The sequence below is a fragment of the Protobothrops mucrosquamatus genome, unplaced genomic scaffold (genome assembly GCF_001527695.2).
Source record: "Protobothrops mucrosquamatus isolate PMUCROS unplaced genomic scaffold, P.Mucros_1.0 scaffold377, whole genome shotgun sequence".
Classification (NCBI taxonomy): Eukaryota; Metazoa; Chordata; class Lepidosauria; order Squamata; family Viperidae; genus Protobothrops; species Protobothrops mucrosquamatus.
Genome location: NW_015386709.1, coordinates 184,531 through 212,109, shown reverse-complemented (window position 1 = coordinate 212,109; position 27,579 = coordinate 184,531). Strand labels below are relative to the sequence as shown.

Here is a 27,579-nt window from a genome sequence, read left to right as displayed (position 1 = left end):
TTTGATCCATGACTATTTTTAGATTTATTTGGATATCAGGATGTTTTAAGCATACAATATGTTTTCAAGTCAAAGTTCACAGAGAACCGCTGGTCAATGAGCACTTGCCCTTCCTAGTTAGTAACAGTGCATAAAGATCTGTCAAATAATCAGAGCTTCTATATTAGCTAGCAATTGAATGTCTTGTCCCTCCCCTCTTAGATGCAGGCCTAAATGCAAATCTTTTTCTCTTCTTTCACATTTTTTTTTAAAAAGGCTAGTATTTCCCCATGGTTGTGTGCATAGCAAAACTCAATTGCCTTTTAACTTCTAACCTGGCATTCCAGTATTTTTGCATTTTGACTCTTTATCAGTTCATGGCAGTGTGCTGCTATGACTGGATCCTATGATTTGGGAGGTAGGACAAGCCAGGAACTACAAAGTGGTAAGTAGTTGCTATTTTTGAAACATTTTGTACCTTGAGGGGATGTTTTTCTCACCACAGACTGAAGGTAACATGATTCCTCAAAAATAAGACCTACCCCGAAAATAAGTCCTAGCTTGATTTTTGGGGGTGGGCCTAATATAAGCCATACCCCCAAAATAAGCCTTAGTTAAGATCCTGCCCATCTGCCCGCCTGTTCCCTTTCACTCCCCTTCCAAGCCAGACTGCCATGCTATGGAGGATGGGCAGGGGAGGCCCCTTACCCATCCCCTCCACTGTTTCGGAGCCAGGGGGAGTGAAGGCAAAAGGCCTCTGCTGCCGCTGCGCATCAGCCGCATCTGCCACTGAAGGGGTTTTCTTCAGGCCCCACCACCCATGCCCCATCCCACAGATCACCTGCCTGGCAGCGGCCGCCACCTCCTCCTTCACCACCTGCCGCTTCGGTCCTGTGGCGCCACCTCACGCTGCCTGGTCCCCTTTCACTGTTTCAATGGTGGCAGCTGTGGAGGCCTGCAGCTCTGCATCGTCACTGGGCTGGGCTTTTGGCCAGCTCGCCCCCTTCGCAGCTTTGCCCACCCAGCTACCAAAGTGGCAGGTGGAGCCCCAGAGGATAGGGGAGGGTGTTGAAGCAAGCAGACATCCTGCCTGCAGTGCCCATGCCAGCTGCCCCTTCCCCACTAGAGCCAGAATGCCATCACATTTCAGTAGATGCCGGCCTTCCCTCCAGCGGGCCTGAGCTGCTGCTGGAGAGAGGCGGGCCCATCTCAGCACCTGGCACCCTTGGGAGGGTTGCCTTGCCACCTGCTTTCCAGCTCCATTGTATTTCTCTGCCGCTGTGGAGCTGGAGAACTTGGCACACCACCGCCCAGATGCTCTCGCTTCCCCCAAGCATTTCTTCACTAACCTGATTTCCAGCTCCGTCGCATTTCTCCATCGCATTTCTCTGTTGCTTTTCTCCGCTGCCGTGTGCAAGGAAACAAAAGAAGTTTGTGGGACTAAAAAAAATACTGAGATGCATTGATTTTCCTTATAATTGCAAATCCCTGATTATATAACTGATAAACAGGAAACTCATACCACTCCAACTTCAACAAGAAGACCGCCATATCTTAACTCACTTTTCTTAAAATTACTGCAGACTGTTCTTTTGGCATGGATTAAGACAAGTTAGCAGAACTAAAACCTCATTGAACTCAAAGTTTAACCTCTGCAACTTTTAATAAAACAAAATGCAACTACCACATCATACTCCTGTCCATATCATCTTAGATGTAAATCTCACACAGGATTTTTTTTTCTCCTAGGTTCCTGGATGTAGAATTTCACCTGTAATTTTAATCCAACCATTGTTTTCTGTGCATCTTTAAAGCCTCCTGACCTTTTATTCCTGCTTTTGTTTCTCTTCTTTCTGCTATTTGCAATTCAGATTGGGCTTAAAATTATACAATTCTGATACTGACCCTGCATATCATTTATTGAGGTTCTAGGAATACTTGTCAGTTCCACAATGAAAGTATACATAAATTAAAAAGAACCCTAACCAACAGAAATATTTATGTATCCAATTTATATTTTGATTTTCTGCCTATAGTTAGGTGATAATTGGGGCATTTGCAACTGCTTGTTTGTGAGTCACCAATCCAATTTGGGACTGTCACTGCTAAGATGCATATGTAAAACCACAGTCTGTGTTTTGTGTACATAAGGGAGGCAGGCTAATGACATTATTTGAGGCCAGGAAAAGGGTAATTGGATCAAACAGTTTAAGAACCATTGTTCTTTTCAACCACATGCATATTTAAATGTGAAATGTCGGTTCAGGTCCCTCGTGTATGCATGTGAGGTAGAAGGACATACCTCTGTGCCAAATAATAGTATTTCTTTTTGAAATGTTAAAATGCAAAAGTGGGAGCCACTGTCTGTCTCAGCAGATAATCCTGGGCCAAAGAAGCTAAGTGGAAGATTCAACTTAGTGCAGCTTCATATATAGCATTTTGTTCCTTTTAAATTTAACAGAAAGAACAAAACTCAATGAGATAAAAATGCTATTCACCTAGCCACATTCAGATTCAATTTCTAAATTTAAAAGCTCAGAAAGATTTATTGTTGCCTAAGACTGTACAGAATCAATTCTAATAACAGAGTCCTTGATTTCATACAATTAAACTAGGCTTTAATTTGAAACAATCTGATTTCATTTTTAACTCTGACTCCTTCGATTTTCCATATTTGGCTTCATTTTAAATGTAGCAGATTTGACATGAATTGAAACATATATCTGTATCTGCACATAAATTAGGTGACTGGCTGAACCAATGTTCTACAAATTCTAATTAGATAAGATCCTGAAATGCTTTGCGTGCTTTAATGTATCACACAATTACATAGTTCTTATTGTTATCATTATTAATACTTTATAATTAGCAATTTCTTTGGTTTTATGGTTCAAATTCTCTCTGCATAGAGTAATAGCATGAAATCTAAATAACCTGCCTACCTGCATTGCTTTTGAAATGCTTTTTCAAACATATCTTACTAATATGAGATATACCTGGTGCGATTATAAAGGAATTTGTATTGTTTGCTTTCTTTTTCCAATGCAGAAATTGATGCTCCGAAGAATTTACGCATACTCTCTCGGACATCAGACAGCCTAGGCCTTGAGTGGGACAACAGTGAGGCAGAAGTGGAAAACTTCAAATTGGTATATAGCACTCTGGCTGGTGAGCAGTACCATGAAGTTTTGGTGCCGCGCAATGCAGGTGCCATGTCCAAAGCCACCCTTACTGGTAAGCCTTTGGATTAGTTGCAAGGACTTTTTTTTTCAGAGACTCCAGTGGAAAAACCTCATAATTGCTTTTAAGTGCAAACATGCATGCGTCATTGCAGTTTAATTCCTTCATTCTAGAAGATTAGTATTTCACTTGATTAAATCATTAGATTTATATTCTACTTTTCTTCTAGGAACAGAAGGAAGTATATATTGCATTTCTTCATCTAATTATATGCCAAGGGTAAGAATGAGAGAAGACAGAGAGAATGACTGGGACAAAAGCACCCAGAGGGCTGAGATTAGGACTTCAGTCAGGCCTTTCAAGTCTTATCCAGCAGATCAACCATTTATATCTGAACACTGTTGTAATGGCCTCAAGATTGTGAATGAAAGCCCATTGGTATTCTTATTGCCTTTGCAAAATAATGCCACTTTAAAGATTAGCATAGCATTTGAATGCTAGTCAACCTCCACACTTTTTATATTTTAAAATAAACTACTATTACACAACTCTCCCAAAGCCAAGCAATAAAAGCCCCAGAAGGAAGTAAAAAACAAAAAATACTGTAGCACAGTATTTTAAATAGGAATGACTACCTTAAGATGTTCTTCCTGTACTGTGTTCAATCTATATTGGCTCTTTTGTGCCTCAAAATCTTCATGAAGTTACCACAGCTTATTCAAAAATTGAAAAAGTATCTCTCTGTAACAAAGTTTCTCATAAGAAGTATCTTCAATCAGTTAGTTTATTTGTAAACTCCAAGTCCTTGGCTCTGCCAAAGGCTCCTGTTTTTCTCCTTCACCTTGGTCTCTTTAGTAAAATAGGTTTTCTTCTGTGCACCCTTAAGCAGAAAGTGGTACCACTGTTTCTCACCTCTTTCCAGTTTTTCTCCAAATATAGTTTTTGAAGCACAGATGAGGCTAAGAACATGAAATAGATTTTCCTTAATGCCTTCTTAAATCAAGGAGATGAATTTACCCTACTGGAAAGATTTTAAAATTTATTTTGTCTCTCTCTGCTTCTTTTCCTACACAAATGCAGTATTTTCAATAGTTTTTATATGTTGCTGCCTTAAATAGATTTTTAATGAAAATTAACCTCCATTTATCTGTTGAAATTAATATTTTTGGCAGAAATTCTTCTTATTGTAGTCAATTACGGTGTCAATTATGGTGCACAGAGCCAACCGCTCAATCCATTGCTTTTGTTAGACCATCTGCAGCCTTACTATAGAAAATCTTTTTTAAAAAAAAATTGGCCTTTTGATAGATAACATGAAAAGTTTATTTGTCTGGAAATAGCTGCAATGGAAAACCTACCACATTCCTGAATAACTTCAGTTGAAATCAATAGGACTTCAAATGAAATCAATAGGACACCTGACTTTGAATTGTAGCTAGGGGAAAGGATGGATATGTTGTTCTTGTACTTATTAAAATGCCCTTGGACATCTCCTCCTTCTGCTGGTCAGACTAATGGCCATCTATTCCATCACTCCCCCAAGAGCAATCCTCCTGATGCTTTTGAAAACCAGCCTCCCAAGCAGGACAGAGTGATAACAGCCCTCCCATGTTTTAGCTTCTATCTCCTACACTGGAAAAAATGTATAGCCTCCAAACAGGAACGGGCAGGCAGTATACTCTGTTCTGTACAATCCTTGCCTAAACAAAGCAGCACTCTTACAATGGATTAAGTTGCTCAACCTTTGCTCTGGGGACTAGCAAAATATATGTCATGGTTCCGACAAATGGAACTCTTCAAACGAACTTCGAGGCATTGTTTACCTTAAAGAATTTTTTATTCGAGAAACAAAGTATCGGTACTACATAGTTAAAGCCAAAAACTGAATTTCCCTCCCCTGGGCACAAAGTAGCAAAGCACAATTCCCTCCTCCAATTAACTGTCATAAATCACATTCCCCAATTAACTTGAAGCGCGGGCTTTCTCCCCAGCTCTCCAGCCCGCCAAATCTTTATCAACTCTGTGCGCAATAACCTTGAGTCCCACGGCTGAGTTATTATTAGAAAAGATGGCTACATTTCCATCTGTTATCAAAGCAAGAACATCCGATGTTAGCAGCGTTAACATCCACCACCCCCCTTATAAAAAGGACAAATCCTGTAATGTAAACAAAAACATAGGTTAGGGATTGCCTCTTGGTTTATTAGGGTATTTCTTATAGAACCTATTAATGAGTCTGTCAGCTTTTACATCACTAGATTTCACCCAGGTGGCCTCAGACAACGGATATCCCTTCCATTGTACTAAGTACTGCAATTTCCCCTTAAAAATTCTAGAATCAAGAATATGCTTTACTTCATAATGAGTCTGTCCTGCCACCACGAGGGGTCCCGGTGCCTTCTTAAGGGGAGGTTTTAAGGTGGAACCCCGAAAAGGTTTCACAGGCTACAATGGAAAACAGGGTGAACTTTTCCTAAGAGCCTAGGAAGTTTTAATTCCACCATGACTGGGTTAATGACCTTTACAATGGGGAAGGGTCCTAAAAACTTTGGTCCTAACTTCTTACTAGACAACTTAAGCTGTAAATATTTAGTTGACAGATAAACCTTTTCCCCAACTTGGAATGTTCTTTGAGGAGCCCTTTTTTTATGTGCCTGTTTTTGTATGTCTCAGAAGCCTTTTTCAAAGTAGTTTTCGTGGTTTTCCAAACTTCCTCCCACCTTCTCACCCACTGATCAAGAGTCTGGGAAGCGGAGGGCGCTTGGGGATATTCGGGTATTGGGCTGAACTCTTTTCCTGTGGCCACTTTAAAAGGCATGAAGGCGGTGCTGCTGTGAACAGAGTTATTGTAAGCCACCTCTGCAAAAGGGAGGTCAGTCCAGTTCATTTGTTGATAATTTACATAGCATCAGAAATACTGCTCTACCATTGAGATTGCAGATACAGTCGCCCCATTGATAGACAGGTGAAAAGCAGATGATAGTCCTTGAGATGAGCCAATTAGTTTAAGAAAACTCCTCCAAAACTTAGCTGTGAACTGCATTCCTCTGTCAGAGATTATTCGTTTAGGTGCGCCATGCAGTCTGTAGATGTGTTTCAGGAACATTTTGGTTAGTTGTTGGGTGGACGGGAGCCCTTTGCAGGCAATGAAGTGAGCCTGCTTTGAGAACAGATCTATCACAGTCCAGATAACCGTATTTCCCCTACTTTCAGGTAGATCTACTATAAAATCCCTAGCAATTTCTTCCCATGGTTGGAAAGGGTCTGCCACCGGTTACAATAACCCAGGGGGTTTCCCCGGAATTCTTTTCATGGTGGCACATACAGCACAACTCCGGACATAATTTTCCATGTCCCATTTAAATCCCGGCCCTCAGAATTGATCCAGTTGGATTTCTCTTTTGTCAGCTGCTGGGCTGGTTTCTTTCTCGCTGATGGTCCCAGTCTATTCTGCTGCTGAGGGTAAGGGACTGGGCAACTAGCTGCTCGATGTCCCTGTTGTCTACATCTGAAACGATTGATAGGACAGCAGGTGGCTTGGAATTTTCAGTAGCCGCAGCAGTTGGAGGCGTTCGGGGGGGTGGCTGTTGTTTGGGTTGATTTGGCCTCGACTTGGCTTCTTGTGGGGGTGGCTTCTTATAGCAGGCAAGCTGAACGTCTAACCTTACTGCTGCCTGGTGCCATTCTTGCAGCTGATCAGGGACTATTCGGTAGATACAGGCCTGGGAGAGGTGGTCGTCTAGTCCCTCCTTGAAGTGATGGACTAGGGATTGCTCAGACCACCTCTCTATTCGGCTGGCTATCTTGTGAAACTCTCATATATATTCCAATGCAGGCCTGCCGGCTTGTTTTATTTTGTGGACTTGTTCTTCCGCTAGGAGGGAAATGGATGGGTCCTTGAACCTCGCTCTCAGTCCTAGGAGGAAGAGATGGGAGTCTTCCAACTTGGGTGCTTGCTCGTATATAAATTGTTCAGCCATTCAAATGCTTCCCCTTCCAAGCTGGACGCAATCACGTCAACCATAGCGGCTGGGCTCAGATAGAAATAGGCACAGCAGTTCAAGTGAGAGCACACCTGGTTGAGGGAAAAGATCAGCTTCTCCAGATCCCCATCAAAGGTGGCTCTAAGAGGTGGCACCATCAGTGGTTGCTGGCCTCCCCACTGTGGATGTTGCATCCCCAGTTGCTGCAAGCCTCCCAGCGGTAGTTGCATGCTCGGGGGCTGTTGTCACCCCCATGGCTGTTGCTGCATTGCCGGCGGCTGTGGCATCCCCAATTGTTGTACGACCCCCCACCAGTCTTAATGGCTGCTGTAATGGCACCCCCAGTTGCTGCGGGCCTCCCAGCGATTGCTGCATGGGTGGGGGCTGCTGCTATCCCCAATGCTGCTGGCCTGTGGGGGTTGTGGTGCCCCCAGTTGCTGCAACCTCCCTGCGGCCCCGGATCCCCATTGGTTGCAGGCCCCTCAGTGGTTGCTGCACATTTGGAGGTCAGTCCCACTGCTGCTGCTGTATTCCCAGCGGTTGCTGACCCCCGATGGCTACATCACCCCTGGTTGTTGCAAGGCCCCCATCTGCTGCTGCACATTCGGGAGCTGCGGCCACTCCCAGCTCAGCTGCTGCACCACCAGTGACTGCTGATTTCCCACCTGTGGAAGTTGTGATATCCCCTATTGCTGTAAGGGCCCTGGGCTGGGTGGCCGGTAAGTGCATCAATCCGGGGTTTGGCTGTCCCAGTGATGGCTCGGGCTCTTATCTTGGTGGCGGCGATCTGGGCTTTTGGAGGGGTGGCGACTGGACCTGTCTCTCCCCGTGGGGCTGGAGGCCCTGGTCGGTGGCTTCGAGGATAGGGAGGCTGCCTGATCTGCACAGGTGGGACTGGGGGTTCCCCTTGGCAGGAGTTGGTGGCTGCCTCACCGATCATCATGATCGCTCACGTATGGGGAACGGGAAGGTTGCTCTCCACTTTTCATATCTAGCTCCTCAAATCTTTCCACCAACTTCTCCACTGATTGACTACAGGCTGCAGACAGGAACTTCCATTCATCCGAGTCCTCAGTGGTAGACAATTTTGTGGTTCTCCACCAATCTGGGGAACATGATGTGCGGGAAGCTCCTCTTGGTAGCTCAACCTCATCTGCCTTTGAAGCACTTGATTGTGGCAAGGCCGTCTCGAGGTGTCTGGAGTCTTTACTGGGTAGGGTCCATTCCGACAACCAGATCAGCTGTCCTCGGGGCTTGGGCTTTGCCCCCAACTGAGAGGCCTGAAAAAGTTCCTTCTCCACTGGCATGCTGGCTTGTGCTCCCCCCTCTAGCATAGCAGCTGCTGCTAGGGTGCTGGTTTCAGGCATTCCTTATTTCTCCATGCTGAGATCTTCCCCAAATCTTTGTCAGTCTATCCCTCAATTCTAGGGACAGCAACTGGGGCTTGGGACCCCAAGATAGTTAGGTAAAAATTGGAGTTTTTGGCTTAATGTCATGATTCCGACAGATGAAACTCTTCAAAAGAACTTCGAGGCATTGTTTACCTTAAAGAATCTTTTATTCGAGAAACAAAGTATCGGCACTACATAGTTAAAGCCAAAAACTGAATTCCCCTCCCCTGGGCACAAAGTAGCAAAGCAAATTCCCTCCTCCAATTAACAGTTATAAATCACATTCCCCAATTAGCTTGAAGCTCTCCAGCCCACCAAATCTTTATCAACTCTGGGCGCAATAACCTTGATTCCCACGGCTGAGTTATTATTGTTATGACTAACTGGACTCTTATCCACATCCCGCCTCCCAACACCAACTAACTCTAAAAGTGAAAGAGAAAAGATGGCTACATTTTCATCTGTTGTCAAAGCAAGAACATCCGATGTTAGCAGTGTTGACATCATACCTTAATGAGCAAATCTTTTCATTTATAAGTGAATTCTGATTTCTTTTTTAAATGGCAGGGATTCCCATGAATAGGATTTATATTCAATGCACAAATAAGTATACTCAAAACAAGGCTGAAAGAGTGAAAGGATACATAATTTTTCAGATATTTAAGGTATGTTTGAAAGAGAAGTAACAATAGGAGCATTTCCAAATGAGGTTTAATATAGAGGTTCATGAAATGGAAAATATATTTTGTTTTAAATTCAAAGGAAAATATTTTAAATTGTCAGCATTGTGACAGAACTGATCTTTAAAAGCATCCTAAATATTCCTTATTCTTTTAGAATAAAAACTTTAAATGTTTCATATATTCTGGACTTAGAGAATAGTGGGAATATGGTATCAATGCCAATATTTTCTGCAACATTTGGTGGGGTAGGATTTGTCCATGTTGGCTGAAACTTGCAGAAATTCTGGCAAAAGACATAATTTTTTAAAAAAAGAAAAAAGAAAACAGCCCCAGTCCAACATTTTAACAGCTGCAGCATGCTACATCAGTAAATGTTGTCAAACGTTCTGTATGATGGCAACAAAAAAGGACTATTACCTTTTGAGCAGAAACTGAAAATCCAGCAAGACCTTCAGACTGAGCATCAGTCACAAGCAGGTGCAATACCTTACCTTCTGCAATACCTTACCTTCTTGTAAGTCAGGCAATGACCTGAAGCAGCAAACAGTCTTCTCTTATTTATTTATTTGTTTGTTTGTTTGTTTGTTTGTTTGTTTATAGAATTTATATGGCCACCAACTCACTTTCAGTGTGGTTTAGAAAAAGTAAAATATCTCTTTTAAGATCTTAGCTGTGGTTTGCTTGTTGCTCCACCTCATCCATGGAGCTCAATTCAGCGTTAGCCCAGTCTGTCTTCCAGTCAAATTGATAACTGGGACCCACCAATATCATTACTGTCTATGTGGGAAGGTGAGTAGAACATGGGAGAAGGTTGGTGGGAGCATCTGAGGATTATAACTGATTCTCACAGCAGTTACAAAGTTTAGTAGAGAGATCTGTAAGCAAACCAGATGGGTTTCTATAAATGTGAACAACACACAAGCCTTCTTATATAGTCTTTTCCATGACTTAGGTGACATGAACTAGAGATTTATCCTGATATAATTCATTCCAGTGAGCAGTGATTGGCTCCGTGTTGCAGAGGCAACTTGGTGCTTAAGGGACAGCATTCATTCCTCACCATCAGCCGTATCTGAATACTGGCAGCAGCAGGCAAAGGCTAGTAGTCTGGAGGTCTAAGTGAGAGTGCTAACCCTCAGTCTCCCTCCAGCAGCAGACAGGGAACATCCAGCCAAGAAGCTTTGTCCTATGGAAAGTGAATTGCTCCAACAATTCATCATTTCCCTGTTGATGAAGAATCTCAGTCATCCAGGTAGAATTGCCTAGAAGTTGACTTTTGGCAACTGGACTTCTTGTCTTGTTGGTTCAAAACATTTCACTGCTTATCCAATTAGCTTTTTCAGACTGGCTGAAGAAGCTACTTGAATAAGCAGTGAAACATTACAAACCAACAAGAACAGAAGTCCAGTTGCCATGACTCAACTTGCAGAGATCATTTCCCTGACAAACATACTTTAAGGATGCTGCTTAATGGGCAAACTAACAGTTCAGCAACCACTGCCATGTTGTTGTTGTTGTTGTTGTTTTAAAAAGAGCAAGATTCAGAGAATAGATAATCTTCCAACCCCCACGACTTGAAACAACTGCAGATTGAATTGATTCCTGGACAAAACAAATTCTCAAGACACATTTTGTTTCCAGAGTATAATGTTCAAAGTGGCTCTTTTGAACTCAAAAAAATTGTATTGCATACGCTTTGTTTAATGTGTACTCTTTACTCAAATTTTACAGAATATGCAGATAATATTGCTACCAGTATCTTTATGCTTTTAGATTTTGTTTTCTCAATCATTATACCATATGTTCCTCCTGCAGAAAATCCAATTTTTTAAAACTAGAAAGTCTAGAGGTGTATATAATCTTTTTTTTAAACTATTTTCTCTTTTCAAGGTTCTTCCTGCTGCTTTTGGTCTGATTAATTACCATTTCTCTCCACTCTCCACTAATGTGATTGGTCGCCAATTATTTTCAAAGGTTTCTTTAGAAAGGAGGTGGGAGAATGGAGAATTCTACATTTCTTCAATGTATTTTTTCCCAAAAAATTTCTCCAAATAAGTGCAGCAGGAAGCCCTGTTACTTGTTGTGAAACAACAAAGGAAATCATGCTTTGAACTGCACTTTTCTCCTTGCTCAGTTTATTTTCAGCACTGGAGCAAGCAAAAAAACAAAACAAAACAAAACCTATGTTCAAAGCAGCAAGAAAAGTAATAAAAATAGGAAGGGGATAGCATAGAAATTAAGTATCTTGTTATGCATTTTTTTAAAATTGACTATTTAAAAACAGCATAACTGGGTTATTGAAAAGTATCCAAAAAGGTGGCAATAGCAATAGCACTTAAACTTATATACCACTCCATAGTGTTTTACAGCAGGGGTTCCTACTCCTGAGTCATGCAGCCTGTTGGGAACTGGATTGCACAAGCAGCAAGTGAGTGTGCGAAGCTTCATTTGCACATGTGCAGGAGCTAGGTTGCATATGTGAAGCCATCCTCTCCCCACCACTGCTGCCACTGCTGCTGCAGTTCCGTGGAGCCAGAAAGGTTGGGGGCCGCTGCTTTACATCATTATCTGAACAGTTTACAAATGTCAGTGTATGGCCCCCAACAATCTAAGTCCTCATTTTTCCATCCTTGGAAGGATAGAAGGCTGAGTCAACCTTGGCTGTTTTTTTGTGATGCAACTTCCCTGTAATGTATCGGTAAAGCATTGATAGACTGACAACTCACTAATAAACTAACTGTTGTCTACTACAACATGTGCTGGACCAGGTGAAGTTTGATTTGATCTTAGGGCCAAAATGCACATAATTATACAGTAAATGCTGCTAGGAGCTGCTCAAATATTTTTCTAATCTTAATAACAGCTATGATGGTGGGGATGAGAGCCATAATGAAGGGGGAAGAAATGCTTCCTTTTGTGTCTAATTCCATTCCATCTCATCTACTATAAAATGAAAACTTTAAAAAAAACAAAAACTCACCCACCATTTTACCTGTTCCTCTATGCTAAATTCCTGGTGTTGTTTGAGGACTGAAAAGGTTTTTCATTTATTTGTTTTTTTTTAAATATCCATTTAGTGTCATATCTTTATATTTTTAAACCACAATAGCTGCCAGATAATTTTGACTTATTTAAGAGACAAATTGTTTACCTGAAGTAATTTAAAGCACTGGTATATCACTGCTATGCTCTTAACAGTACCAGAGAGACATCAACAATATTGCTTTAATTCGTCCATCCATGCTTTCATAGAAGAACCCATTGAAAGTTTTCCCAATTCTGTAATCTTAAAAATTGGGTGGTCAATGAAATTGAGCAAAGGCTAATAAGTAGAACTCAAGAGACAAGACTGAGATACCAGCTGGCCTCATTCAGATGGAAAAACAACCTATTTGAGAAATCATATTCAGCATATAAGTATCCATTCCTAATTGCAATGCATCACATATTTTGTGACTTGTCAATTGCTCTGCAGACACTTGTGGTTTAGTACACACCAACCCATCCTCTCTCTAATTTCCATGTGTTCAGCAGGGACAATTTACAGCAAGCTTCTACTCACATGATTTGAATGTACATAAAACCCTCTATGACAGGCATGTCAAACTCGCGACGTCGCGCGACGTATCGGAGATTTTTTGCCATTGCCAGGTATGGGGTGGGCGCGGCTCCGGTATGATGAAACCGGCCCACGGGCCAGCAGTTTGACACCCCTGCTCTATGAGTTTCAGGAGCCTGACAAAGCAAAATTCCTGACTACAGAGAGCTTTGTACCTACATTTAAGTAATACAAAACAGAAACAAAAATCCTCCCAACTCCAGAAAGAGTTTTTTGGCAAGTTAATCACTAGACTAACATAGGCCACACTGTTCTCCTTCCTTGTATTGATCTATCCTATTCATTCATAGCATCATGTATTCAATATATCACTTTAATTTTAGAACACTTGTATGTTGCTTTTCATTTCTGGGAAGAAAATTGTCTACCCTCATACGTCTTCTGTACTTCCAAGAAATTGCCAACATCCATTCAGTAAACAAATACTTTTTAAAAATGCGGACAAAGAGCCAGTGGGATCTGCTTTGATCCAATAATGATAATAGATGATGGATTGGTTGGAAATTAACTAAATTGCTGTCTCCCCTGATGTGCCAAAAACCACAGGGCAAGCTTCCTGCAGGCTGCTGGATACTTACAGCTCCACAGCAAGCAGGGAGAAGCTGGTTCCTATCATTAATTATTGAGTGTTTCATTTATGCCTCATAAATAAGAAACTCAAGTGAAAATGTTAGATGTCAAATCAGTTTGGTAACAAATAAAGCCATCCTGGATGTTCTATTTCTTTCTTAATTTTAGCATTATAAAAGACAACAGCAGCAGTTCTGAATAATAATCAAGAATTAGTTATTCTTTTCCAACACATCCAATTTTATCAACCTAAAATGGATGAAATTTTATTTATCAAATTTAGATACCTTCTCACTCACAAACTCTTAAAATGGTATTCAGAATCAACAAATCTATCAATGAATAACGCTACTAAAGGTGTCATGTCTCTCTGTTTGTAACCTTCAATTGGATGTATCATAGGGCAACAATTTCTGAACCAAGTACTTTAAATGGGCTAACATACAGAATGTCAGGACCTGTTACTTCCATGGGAATGAAATTTGGGGAAGTTGTGATTTCTTCAGTGCCAGTTACCATGCCACTGAGGTCAATCACACAGTCACATGATGGTTATTTACAATGTTCCCTGACAGCTTTCCACAAGTCAATGGGGAAGCCAGCAGAAAGTGTAAACTCAATCATGATTGCCATCACTCTTCCAGCTTTGCTTATGGGAACCTGGCTGGAAACATCAGCAATGGGAAAGAAGACAGGGAAGGTTGCAAGTTGCCTGGATAAATCTTTCTCACCACACAGCTTCCACAACCTCTCTGTGCCAGTCACTCACACATCCTGACATGCTCTTTTCAATCTCTGCAACATCTCTTGTGCGCCTTGCACACCCTTCCTGACCTGCACTGCATCCTCACATGCCCTCCCAAATCCATGAGGCATCTTTTATGCATATGTCACACTCTTACTGAACTGCACACCAACCCTGCATGCCTCCCCCTGGAGATTTGCCAGGAAGGAGAGTGGGGGTACAGTTTTCGTTGTGGTCCACAACTCCCTTTATTCCCTCCCCAGTAAAGTGTCAGGCAGTTCTGCAGGTCAGCTGAGGAAGAATTATTTCTGATGCTTGCCAGCTTCCCACAAGTATCATTAATGGGGAAGAGAGCAGGAAGTCAGAACACACACACTCCACAACTTTTTTGCCTGACTATGGTCATTCTGTTTCTCTGTTTATTTATTTGTTTATTCATCTCTGGCAATGAACAATCATAAAAGATATTAAAACAGTTACAATATAAAAAAGAAATTACAAATAACAGTCAGGAGATATTATAATCCATGGATATTAACATAACCAGGAAATGGGGTCCTTCACACACTTGGAACCCCAAGCCCAGACACATAGCAGAACTTCAAGGCCTTTTGAAAGACCAACCGGGTTGGGGCCATCCTAATCTCTGGAGGGAATATATTCCAGAGCAGAATGGGACATCTTGCCACAACCGTGTTGCCACGGCAGCTCAGCATGGCCATATTGGTGCTGCCATCTTAGTTCGGGACAAATTGCCACAGGAAACTCACCGCTGGACAACTCACCATGACCCCCTCATGGCACCTTCTTTCATGGAAGGTGGCAGTTGGGACGGAATCTGTGCCATCTCGGCATTTGACTGCCCATGTGCAAAAGGCATGTCCCGCCCGTTCTTTTTCACTGTGGGCCCTCACAAGAGGGTGACATCCATGCCAGTCTCAGTATTGCAAACCACTTCTTTGGCATGCTGCTCTGGACCCTAACAGCTCCTGGGCAGGGAGAGGGACAAGCAGGGACAGTGACAGCTATCTGGTGATTGTCAGTGACTCCCACTTAACCTGTCTTTTGTGTGGGGGAGACACTGGAAAGCGAGGCAAGGAAGCCTTCAGAGAAGGGAGGTCAACCCCCCTCCCATGAAAGGCAGACACTACGTAGGAGTCAGTGACAGTTGCCAGACAGCTGTCACTATCCCACTTGCCCCTCTCTCTTGTCACTATCCCACTTGCCACAAGTGGGATAGCTGTCACTATCCCACTTGCCCCTCAGGAGGCATCAGGGTCCAGCACAGCACACCAAAGGAGAGATCCACAACTCCAAGATTGGCAGGAATGCCACCCTCTCATGAGGGACCACAGGGGAAAAGGAACAGACAAACATGGCCCAGGCAGAAGGCCTCCCCAGTGGGCAGGTGGCAGAAGGGATACATCTCTCACGCACTGGCAGTGATGGTGTCACCACAGACAGCCATGCAGAGTAGATGCACTCTGACCCAACTGACCGGTCACACCCTCAGGAGGCTGGACCCAGATCCAGAGACATGGCCTGTCACGATGAGAGGTGCCACAGAGAGGCATGTCAAGTTCTGCACCAAGTTTCCCATGATGATTTGTCCTGCAAAGAGATGGCAACACCAAGATGTGGCCATGGTGACATGGCCATGACAAGATGGCAGCACTGAGATGGCAATGCCAAGATGTCATAGACCCATTCCAGAAGGCGGGAACTGTGGCAGAGAAGGCACATCTCCTAGTTTCCACTAGCCAATATTCTTTGGTTGATGGGACCTGGACCATGTCCATCCTGTCTGATGAAACAACTGGAAGAAAACAATCCCTCAAGCCATGAAGGGCTTTAAAAGGTGATAACCAGCATCTTGAATTGCATCTGTAAACACAAAATATCTCTGAAAGAATAACCCAATGGTCACAGGTTATCTAGTTTAAATTATAAATGAAAGAAGGTTAGGACCACCTTCAAAACAAATTAGACAGTGGCTTCATTTCATTTCATTTGTGAAGTTGTAGATACATTAACATTCTCTGACCTGATCTTCCTATTAACATCCAAACCTGAAAATTTAGCTTAATATTGATTAAAAGAGAAATACACTCAGAATCCTAACTTATTTCCTATTATGTATGTGTAGTGACATTTAGCAGTGGGAAATTAGCAATAGCTTTTAGGTTTATATACTGCTTCATAATGCTTTACAGCCCTCTCTAAGCAGTTTATAGAGTCAGCATATTGTCTCCAACAATCTGGATCCTCATTTTACCAACCTTGGAAGGATGGAAGACTGAGTCAACCTGAGCCTGTCAGGATCAAACTCCAGGCAGCGAGCAGAGTTAGCCTGCAATATTGCATTCTAACCACTGCACCACCGCAACCCATTATTTCATTGCAAGCCCTAATCTTTGTACCAAAGCTAGAAGTGAAAGTAGGGAGCCTTGAATGATTGTCTGAATGTAACAATTAAGGCTGAAAACGGAAAATAGTTTCTAAATGAATGGAAATTGGAAAGATGAGCTCAGTGTTGCTTGTTTCAGACACACTGTTTGTCTCTGCTGAAGTAAACTTTTGACAGAAAAATTAGGTGTAATCCTCCATACAGAGGCTCCCTCGTTCTCTGCCAGTCAGCTGGCCAACCCAGGGCCTGCTTGCTGCCTCAGCCCCCACCTCCCCTCATTCAATGTCATTCCACTGATTCGTGAAAATAGATCAGTACAGCTGAAAATTAATTCACTGAAGCAAACAAGTGATCATATAAATAACAATAGGTATACTAAAATTTCAGAAGAAAGACAATAGTGAACAGATGTCAAGTGCAGTACTCACTATGAGGTCTCAGCCATTGCGTTTGCCAATGAATGAGAATTCTCATGTAATTAAAGGGGGAAAATGAGAAGGGGTGCTTGTTTAATTTTGTGGTCTTTGTGTTTTCTAAATGTTTACTACGCCTAGTGCTCCAGAACTGTCAAAAATTTGAGAAGGACTGCTTGAAAAATTGTTCTTCCTCCATTGGGAATGCTCCCTATAGCCTCATATTGTGGGACTATCACATGTCATAGAATGTGGACAGTAAAACAAGCCAAACAAAACACTAAAAGGAGAACAGGTGTATATTGACACAGGGTTATCACTTTTGATAATTTGTCCTGAGCAAAATATCTAAAACTTCCTCAGTCTTGTGTCCTCTGGAACAGTTGGGATATCACTTCAGAAGTGGCTAATAGTATAACCAAAGCATTGAACATCTTTCACCCACCCGCTCATCTTATGGGTGATTACAAGAAAATATTTGGTGCCATTTCTCACCGACCTCATTGGTCTACTCTGCCTTTTCAAAAGAAGAATTCAAGATCTACTCAGTTTGTTACATGTGTCATTAAGTCGTATTGACATACTAGTAGACAGATGTTTTCCATGGGAGCAGATAAATTAGCAAGTACTAGTTTATTTTTTATTTTGGATTAAAGTAAAAATATTGGGGAAATAAATGATTTATTTATGCTAAATCAGTCACCATTAACAATTACAACTTTTAGCTAAGTTAATGAATTAAGGTTTCTTCTAAGGAAATCAAGATAGTGTATATTGGTCTGTTCCTATTTTATCCTCACAAGTAAGATTAAGAGAATGAATGATTAAGAGAATGAATGGCATACATTACTAAATGAGTTTTACAGCTCAAATGTGAATTTGTTTTTCCATGTCACTTAATTAGGTGACTATACCTCATGAATTCTGCTACAGGTAAACAAACAATAAATACATACACACACACACACACAAACTATGATCAGGTAAAGAGAATCAGTTTCTCTCATCTATCATATTTGTTATATAAATCACTCTTGATTTTTTTTAGATTTTAAACTAAATGGTCCTTAGGAAAAACTTGGTATTTAGTTTATGTATAAATTATTAAGAGAAAGTGAAGCTACCTTCCTGTATTCTTAGCCAGAAAGTGGATATTGGATTGTATTGATAGACAGTATTTAATATCATTGATAACCTCTAGCCAATTGGCCTTTATTCTTTATCTCCATATGTCAGCTTGAAAGAGATTTTAGATCCAACTCTTTGACATAAATCCATTTATTCAGAAGCACTCCCAATGTAAGAAATACCAAAGTTCTTCATGATCACCCACAGTTATCCATCTTAGCTGTTGTCAGGTCCAGGGTGTCTACAGAGTGTGGTTAAAAAAAATCGGGATGGTGGCTGCAAAGGCTGCAAAGCACATACAAATCAGGTACAGCTGCCAACAAGACCTTTTTTATTATATCCTGTGAATCTATATAGGTGTTGATGCAGGAAATCGCCTAACACACTGAACAAAACATGTGAACTGGCAATACTGTACAGTTACTGTGCTATGTGAGCCTAATTTACAGAGGAAAATTTCCTCTTCAAAAATTGCATGAGTCTAAGACCAATGTAAAGCTTTAAGAAATATTTAAAAATACAAGACAAGAAGGGCAAACATACTGTAATTGTAGAGTAATTAGACTTTCAGATCAGAAATGGTTCAAATCCATACTAAGCACACATGTCTGCTTAGTGTGAATTTGAACTATTCTCTTCCCCTTCCCTTCAAAACTGTTGAGTCTAATCTGCAAACATCTTCACTTCCCTGCCAACCTCCAGAGCCTGGGGGGATGCAGGGATCATTACAAGTAAATCAATATCCCCTCCAACTGCCTAATGGGAGCCTGAAGAAAACATCATACAATTGTCACTCTGCCCTCTGAGCCGCTGCTAGTCCCAGGAAAAGAAGATAATTCTTTCTCAGCCATTCTATGCAAAAAATAAACAAAATAAATTGCCATCCATATTATGATAAGCTACTGTGTGAGGACAGATCAGGGTGACATGCTACTGTTCTCCCACTGCATTTAAAACCTTCTGAAAGTGATGTGTTACTAGCAGGAAGGAGAGAGTCCAGGAGCCTGGAGGTAGGTTGCTCATCAGTTACCAGGAGAAATTGGACCATCAGCAAACTCTGCAGAACTGAGTAGGTACCTCCAACCCTTCTCCAATTGAACCATAGCAAATTCGGGGGGGGGGGGAGCTTCAATTTTCAAAACCTGTCAACATTCTGCAATCATACAAGTTCCAGACCAAAACTTACAGAGGTGCTCTTAGTCATGAAAATTCACCAGGTAAATTTTGGGCCAATTTCATAGACAAAATCTCTACATTATAAGTTTATTCCAAGAATAAAATTGGGACTGGTCAACATCTGGTCTATGCAAATCCAGTTCTTCATAAGATAAACAGCTATAAGAATCAGAAAACTCATCACTCTTTGGTATGATCTAGTGGGCCTCCAAACCTTTGCAGGCATTGTTGGTATTTCTAATAAAAATAGGAATGAGAGTCCTAGAAAAAAGGCAAGGTACTCATGCAGTAAGCAAATGTATAAATAAAAGCAGAAGCTTGAACAGGCCAATTAAGAGTCAGCACCTGAATAGCAGATTCAGCAGGCATAGAGCCTAGAGTTTTAGGCTCATTTGCAAGAATGTTTCCAGCATGAAGCATAGCTGCAATAAAATATAGGATTATAAATCATATGCATTAGTTGTTAAGTCTCTTTTAAGAATGTTTTACATATTTTTTGACAACACCTATTGCATAAATTTGACCATTGCACAGGATTTGTCAAGAAAACAATGTTCTGTTTTGGACTGGAAGGTCATATAAACCAGGGTTCCCCAAAGTGTCATTATCAATCACCAAGGGTCAGTGAGACTATCCAAAGTGTTGTTGTCATTAACAGTACTAGTAACATATTTTGTGTGTGTGTGATAAATGCTTGAGTGTAAATGAACAAACTGAAAGTTCATGAAGGGGTCAATGAGCTGAAGAGTTTGGGAACCCCTGCTGTAAACAGAAAAGCCCTTTTATACCACCTACTTAATCAGTGTGTCACTAACTGAAATAGATATATTTACTGATGGGTTGAATAATAAACAATTACACCAATTGGGTCAAAAGTCACCATTGTATAGAATCTGCACCATCTTTTTCCAGGAAGTGAGTAGCATTTCATGAGTCTTGAGCAAGAGAGTACCGGCAAAACTCGTTACATCACTAGCCATTACATCACCAGGCAATAGTAGTTGCGGCTTGGGCACTGTGGACACCCAGTTTGTGGGAAGGGTGTTCTTCTGGCAAGTTCCCGATATGGCAAGCTTTGCTTTTACAGCTACAGTTTCTCTCACTGTGATTGAGTGCCTGTTAGATGTCTGCCTAGTTATAGTTATTTTAATCCTATAGGAAATAACCAGATCAACTGACCCTTGTGACTATTCTCCCAAATCTGTCCTATTGACCTAGTTCCTTTAGGTTCAAGTCCATTGCACTGACTGATAGCAGTTACCATGATTGCCAGTTGGAATATGTCTTATCCCTATTTGGAGGAACCAGGGCATGAAAAATACAAGCTCTGCCCCCAAAGTTAAAGCCTTCTCTTCATCTTGGGTACATTGATGAACATTTTATAGAATTAGCAGTGATCCTGTAGCTAAAACCTTTTCTTGTGAAAACAGCGGTCAAACAATGTATATAGTGTTGGGAGACTAGCAGGAGATCTTCTAAGATCTAATTATTGATTTATTAGATATATATACTTCTTTTTATATAGATTAACAAGGACTCAAGGCAATATCTTTCCACCCATAGATAAAATCCTCCAGCATTCAAATCAATAAAATTGTTCAAATCCAGAAAAATTCTAATATTGTTTCTGGAGTAGATGAAGGAAAATATGTACTGCTTAATACAGATAAGACAAATGTTTGTAATCAGACAAACCAAGGCAAATAATGATTAGCTGTGTTAAGTGACACATCTTCTAAATCAGCAAATACTACATTTAGCTTACTTCAGCTGTGTAATATCATTTGGTCTAGCCTGGGAAAAATGCTTTCAGAGTAGATTTCTAAATTCAGTGGCATCTTTTTTTCTTTTTCTTTTTCTTTTTGAGGTCTATCCAGAAGTCTGAAAAAAGGGGGCTATTTTAATAAACAGCAGAAACTTGAACCTGTTCTGAAAATTGTTTTGAAGAGTGCACTGTTTTAATATATAACATAAGCTCTTCCAGTCATTTGTAATTTCATGGCAACTGCCATGGTGGGGTGAAGATGGTTCCAGAGAGCAGAGCCAATAACTGAAATGGTGAATGGATCGGTTCCCCAAACTCCTCTTCACATCAAGGAGAGGACCAGGAATACTCACTAGTGCTCCAAAACAAAAAACAAAAAAATACCAATTTCTAAAAGATCTCCTATATTTATCCTTCACTTTATCCTTCACTATAAAGTCACTTTATAGTCACTTTGCCATTTGGTCACAATTGCAGCAAAATTACATTTTTGTAAGACAAATCCTGAAGTCTGTTGTCTGAATATGCACGTGTCTATCTGTGTGTTTAGCCTGCTCCGATGCATCAGGTTTGTAGATGGTGAAAAGATAACTTAGTTTAGATGTGCATGCTTGTTTACAGTGCTGGAAATAAAAGCTAGGGCTGAGCATTGTCCAAAAATACTCTTAATTTTTTAAGTCTCTTGTTACCACCTGGAGCCACAATTTTTCATTTTACCTGGCTTGAAAAATCTGAAGTTACTATCAAAAAACCCAATACAGATTCCAGGGAAGCCTAAAGGTATTCAGTTCTGTTTTACAATAGATTTGCCAAGAGCTCTTTGTTTTTTTCTGTCCAAGACAAAAAAGAGAGAGAGAGAGAGAGAATCTCTCTGGACATGCTGCATGCCATCAAGATCCTTCTGAGCATTGATCCCAGATAACATTTTTTGTACAAGAAAGAAAAGAAGAATGATGTGGTGATAGCTTTTAAAGTTATTTAGTTTTTAAAACACTGATATTTTTCAGACATCTTAACTGAATTGCTTTACTTTTGAAGAAAACAGAGGTTGCACAATCATTCAATTATTTGTCATATTCTTCCATTTTTGTATCTCATCTGCAAATCTTAGCAAAATATTCAAATAATGGCTTTGTAATAATGGTGTTAGCCAGGCAACTGTGGTTGCTGTGTCAAAAAGTATCAGGTTATGAAGTCAGACAAAAAATAAATATTATATATTTGGAAATCATTACAGCTTATTGATTCACTTATATTTTGTTGCATGTTTCATTGCACAGATTTGGTGCCAGGAACAGAATATGGAATTGGAATTTCAGCTACAATGAATAGTAAGCAGAGTGTTCCAGCCACCATGAATGCAAGAACTGGTAAGTGACATACTGCATACAGGTTGTCCTCAACCTGCAGCCACAATTGGGACCAGATATTTTGTTGTTAAGCAAGGCTGTTGTTAAGTGAGTCCACATCTGATTTTACAGCTTTTTCCACATTTGTTAAATGAATCTGCAAGGGGGATTCCAGCTGGGGGAAGCTGGAATCATTAGGTGAATCCAGCTTCCCCCATTGACTTTGCTGGTCAGAAGCTGGCTCTCTCAAAAGGCCATCACATAACCTCAGGATGCTGCAAGCGTCGTAAATACCTATTGGTTGCCAAGTGCCTGAATTCTGATCATGTGACCATGGGAATGCTGCAATGGTCATAAGTGCAAAGACCCATTATAAGTCACTTTTTTCAGTGCTATTGTAACTTTGAATGATCACTAAACACATGGTTGTAAGTTGAGGGCTCCCTGTATATAAAACCTGACATTCCAGGTTCTTACCTAAGGTTAGAGGTAGGGTTACCTTCCACTGGCATTAGAGTACATCTTGCTCTACTGGAGCATTACAAGAAACTAGAAAGCCTTCAAAGAGCAAATCTTGCCAGCTTTTGTTATTGCTACCAAACCTAGGTTGCCTAGGCTATAAAAATATCCTCAAACCTCCTTGGAAGAATTTAACTCTTGGAACAAAGAAAGATTACTATTGCAGTACAGTCATTTAAATTTTCATCCTGGTGCCATTATTATAAAAAACTCAGAGGTCTCTCCCCTGTGCCCCACTAAGAAAGACTGTTACATCCTTTTGCAGACCATGCCCTTGGTATATCTTGAAGGGGTATTTTGTAAGCCCCGTGTTGGAAAGCATCTCTCACTGTAATAAGCAAAGAACATTCCACTGTCCCATTTATGATGAGGTTGGGGCAAATTTATGGTGCTAAGTGAGCTTAAGGTCTTGGATCCTTAAACTGTTTAATTACTTTCTTGCAGATGTGTTTCCAACTGTTAATAGTTAGGTTGGTCTTTTACCTAATCATTTAAGCATACAAAATTTTCTTAAGTGTAGCCCTGAGTTTATCCGATTTTCCTACATCCAGCACTTTTTTTTATCATCTTCTACTTTCTTTTACTGTTGTTTTGCTTTACAGTATTGTATCTGCTATATTGTTATTACCTGTGATTACAATAATGAATCCATATTAAAAATGAAACAAAATGTGACAGCATTCAGAGTTCCAGCCAGCTAACAATGCCTTCTTTGGGGAAGTACATTTCCCTGCAGAACAGGCACACAGAATCACATCCTATGTTTATTGAACATTCTTAGGCCTTATTGAGCTATTTGGATCTTCTCCCTTAGTTTTTTTTTTCTTTGATTTTTTTTTATTTTTATTTTCCTTTGCAACATTTTGTACGTTTCTGAAAAGCTGCTAATGTCTTCATTTTGTAGGAGAATGTTGTTTTAGCCTCACAAGGATCTATTCTTAGCTGAGTTCTTTATGTAGTGTATGTCCTCAAATGAAAGAAATTTACTGGTGCAACAGGCTGAGGTAATGAATTAAAAGAAGATAAAATATTGCTGCAGTGGTCTAGGTCACAGGTTGATTCATTAGCTACTATCTAGAGACAGGCAGATTTCTTCCTATGTAATAGTTTTCATTCATAAACGGTACAGCTCAAGAATTAAGATTGGAGTTTTTAAGAACAATGCCAAACTCTGGCCATATTCTTCTTTTTTTAAGATTTTTTTTCAAGGATTATATTAAGATTATCATGATATAAAATGCAAATAAAAATAAAGAGGTGATAGGAAAATGGAAAGGTGGAAGAAAGGAGAATGAGAACTATAGGGGAAAGAGGAAAAGAAAAAAAGGAATCCAAGTTTTTTAGTACAGTAAAATACAAAATTACTGCCTCAATTTTTTCACTTTACCAACTTAACAAGTATTATTCATTTATATAACAACAAATTAGATTAATCAGCAAAACCCAAAGTCAGGAGTTTGCTTTTTTCTGTCTCAAGCACAAAGTCCAGAAGCAGTTTCCAAGTAGAAACAAAGCTTAATATGGTCTTTTTTCTAATTAAAACAGTCAATTTTGCCATCTCTGATAGTTCCATCCATTCTCCATCTATTCTTCCATTGTGGAGACTGGTGTATCTTTCCATTTCTGTACATATCGAATTCTCACTGCAGTCAACATTTGTTGTTGTTAGTTGCGAAGTCGTGTCCGACCCATTGCGATCCCATGGACAACGTTCCTTCAGGCCTTCCTGTCCTCTACCATCTTCTGGAGTCCATTTAAACTCACGCCTACTGCTTCAGTGACTCCAGCCAGCCATCTCATTATCTGTTGTCCCCTTCTTCTATTGCCCTCAATATTTCCCAGCATTAGGCTCTTCTCCAGTGAGTCCTTCCTTCTCATTAGGTGGCCAAAGTACTTGAGTTTCAGTTTCAGGATCTGGCCTTCTAAAGAGCTGTCAGGGTTGATCTCCTCTAGGATTGACCAGTTTGATCACCTTGCAGTCCAGGGGACTCGCAGGAGTCTTCTCCAGCACCATAGTTGAAAAGCCTCAATTCTTTGGTGCTCAGCCTTTCTTATGGTCCAACTTTCACAGCCATACATTGCAACTGGGAAAACCTTGACTATACGTACTTTTGTTGGCAGGGTAATATCTCTGCTTTTTAGTATGCTGTCTAGATTTGCAGTCAACATATATAGTAACAAATCTTTTTTCGATCTGCTTATCCAGTAACCCTATAAGAAAAACTTAAGGTTTTAATTGTACATTAGTTTTAAGAAGCTTCTGCATTTTAATATGGATCTGTGCCCAATACTACTTTGCTTTATCACAAATCCACCAAAGATAATAAAAAGCACCTCTTTTTTAAAAAATTGTTTAGATTTTTTTTAAAAAAAATTAACCCCACCTGCATTATTTTTATACCTAATACTCCTTTTTCTTCCTAATTTTACCCACAACAGCCAACCTCTCTCTCAGTTGAGCTGAGAGCTGAGAGAGAGAGCCTGATCCAAAGTCACCAGCTGACTTTCATGTCTAAGACAGGACTAGAATTCACAGTCTCCTGTTTCTATTTTGGTGCCTTAATCACTAGAGCAAACTGACTTGGAATGGTTTTAGTGCTCACTCACAGGGCAATTTTTCATTTCTCCATTATATGTCCTGACAAAGCAGTCTCCTGTCTAACCATTGGTGCTGTGGAAACAGATACCTGTGTTGCACTGCTATTTTGGAGGGGAGAGAGATGTTACCGGAAATGGAAATAGTGGCTAAATAAAAGTCTGCCAGGAAATCAATAATGAAAAAAGTAATGATGTAAGGCAACAGCAGTATTTCTTCTGAATACAATATCCAAATTGCTGTTGTCATTTGAGAAAAAAAAGTTAATTTACAAACAACAGAAAGAAAAGACTAAGCATATTTAGTAAATGCTAAACTTACTTAATCTGAGACAATTTAGAAGAGGAGATAATCAGCTGCTGTTGGTGGAGCTCTGCAAACAATCTAACCTCATTACTAAGGATTTTTCCCTCTCTTTTTGACAGCCACTTTTCTCCCATGCCAGGGACATGGATTTACTAATCCACAAAATACTCTCTTCATTTCTTTGCTTGCTAAACAGAAACCAATCCTCAACAAAGTGAATCTTTGCAGTCAATTCTAGAAAACCGAGACAACCTACAGCCTAACATGTCTGCCCAGCTGTCACAGGGAGTGAAATTATCCTGCAGCAGAATGGTTATTGGATATTTAATCCATATGTGAAGATAAGGCCATTGCAATGAGGAAAAGCACTCTTTTCCTGTGCTGAGAAGCATTCAAGATTTCAAGACAGCTAATTTCCAAATTGTAACTTTATTTTCCTGTGAAGGTCAAAAAACCTTCAAAGCATGTTCAAAGTTTGAAGAATAATGTATGGTTCTTGTTTTATGAGGATTACCTTTGGTACAAAGACAACAACCATGTTTAGATGCCTTCAGTCTACAGTGCAGTATTGATGAATGCAGTACAGTATGAACAGTTCCTGGCCCAGCAATTCATTTTGGATTCATATTAGAATCTGAATTTTTTTTAATGGAAAATATATTTAATTTAAAAACAACTGTGGAGCAGAGCTATAGTTTCTGCCCAACCCCAGGATTTTCAGCCACACTTAAGGACTGCTCTCAACATTCTTTAGAAATTCTGAGAGCGGAAAGTTGATATTTTCTTTCCCTAAGCAAGCAAGGATTTTTTTATTACAGCCATTGAGCAGTCAAAGTAAGAACATAACAAAACAAAACATTAGCATTAAAAGCATTCTGGCAAGATCTAGATAAAGTTCAGGGGTTAAATTACTCATTACTAACCCAACCCTTGAAGTGACACACAGCAGATTCAACATGCTGCAGCATAAAATTTGGCCACATGAAGAGGAACAGCTCTATCTGCACCTGCCAATAAAATGGAAATATAAATTATATCAGCTAATAAACTATATACTTAGTTTATTAGTTAAAAATAAGAGAAGTGGTCACACAAGGCTCTCAATAAAATAAGAAATATAACTGAACATGACTCAGGGTTTCAAGCTCCCCTGAGCCACAAGGACAGACCCAATATTCCATAGAAATCTTATAAAATTTACCTTCCATTACCAGCTATGGTAAAACATTGAGCCAACACAAAAACAATATCTTACCTTAAGGTGATTAGATATTTTTCTCTATATATTTCTGATTCACTTTTATTTATTTATTTATTTATATATATATTTATATATATATATATATATATATATATATATTTATTTATTTATTTATATACCGCCCTATCTCCCTTGCGGGACTCAGGGCGGTGAACAGGCGATACTAAAAACCACGATAATAAATAGTTTGTTTTAAAATCGAATTAAATAACAGGCCTGTTCTAAAAACACACCTGTAAAAAAACCCCCACTGAAACATAATCAAACTACGCCAGGCCGGCCTCACGGAATAGATGGGCCTTCAGGGCTTGGTGAAAAAGGCGCAGGTCCGCAACTGTACGTAGGTCGGGGGGTAGGTCATTCCAGAGGGCAGGAGCTGCCACAGAGAAGGCTCTCCCCCTGGGGGTCGCCAGCCGGCATTGTCTGGCCGACGGCACTCTAAGGAGGCCCTCTCTGTGGGAGCGGACTGGTCGAAGGGAGGTGTTTGGTAGGAGGCGGTCTTGCAAATA

General features: G+C 40.4%; 1 protein-coding gene across 1 annotated transcript in view; it reads left to right on the top strand.

Annotated features, from left to right (window-relative positions):
• The window catches only part of TNR (tenascin R), a 123,412-nt gene that overhangs the window by 56,797 nt on the left and 39,036 nt on the right, over positions 1–27,579 (top strand). Inside the window, exons 7-8 of the mRNA XM_015815812.1 lie at positions 3,028–3,213; positions 22,320–22,409. Of these exons, the coding sequence (XP_015671298.1) occupies positions 3,028–3,213; positions 22,320–22,409 (276 nt within the window). The remainder of the gene's footprint in view (positions 1–3,027; positions 3,214–22,319; positions 22,410–27,579) is intronic.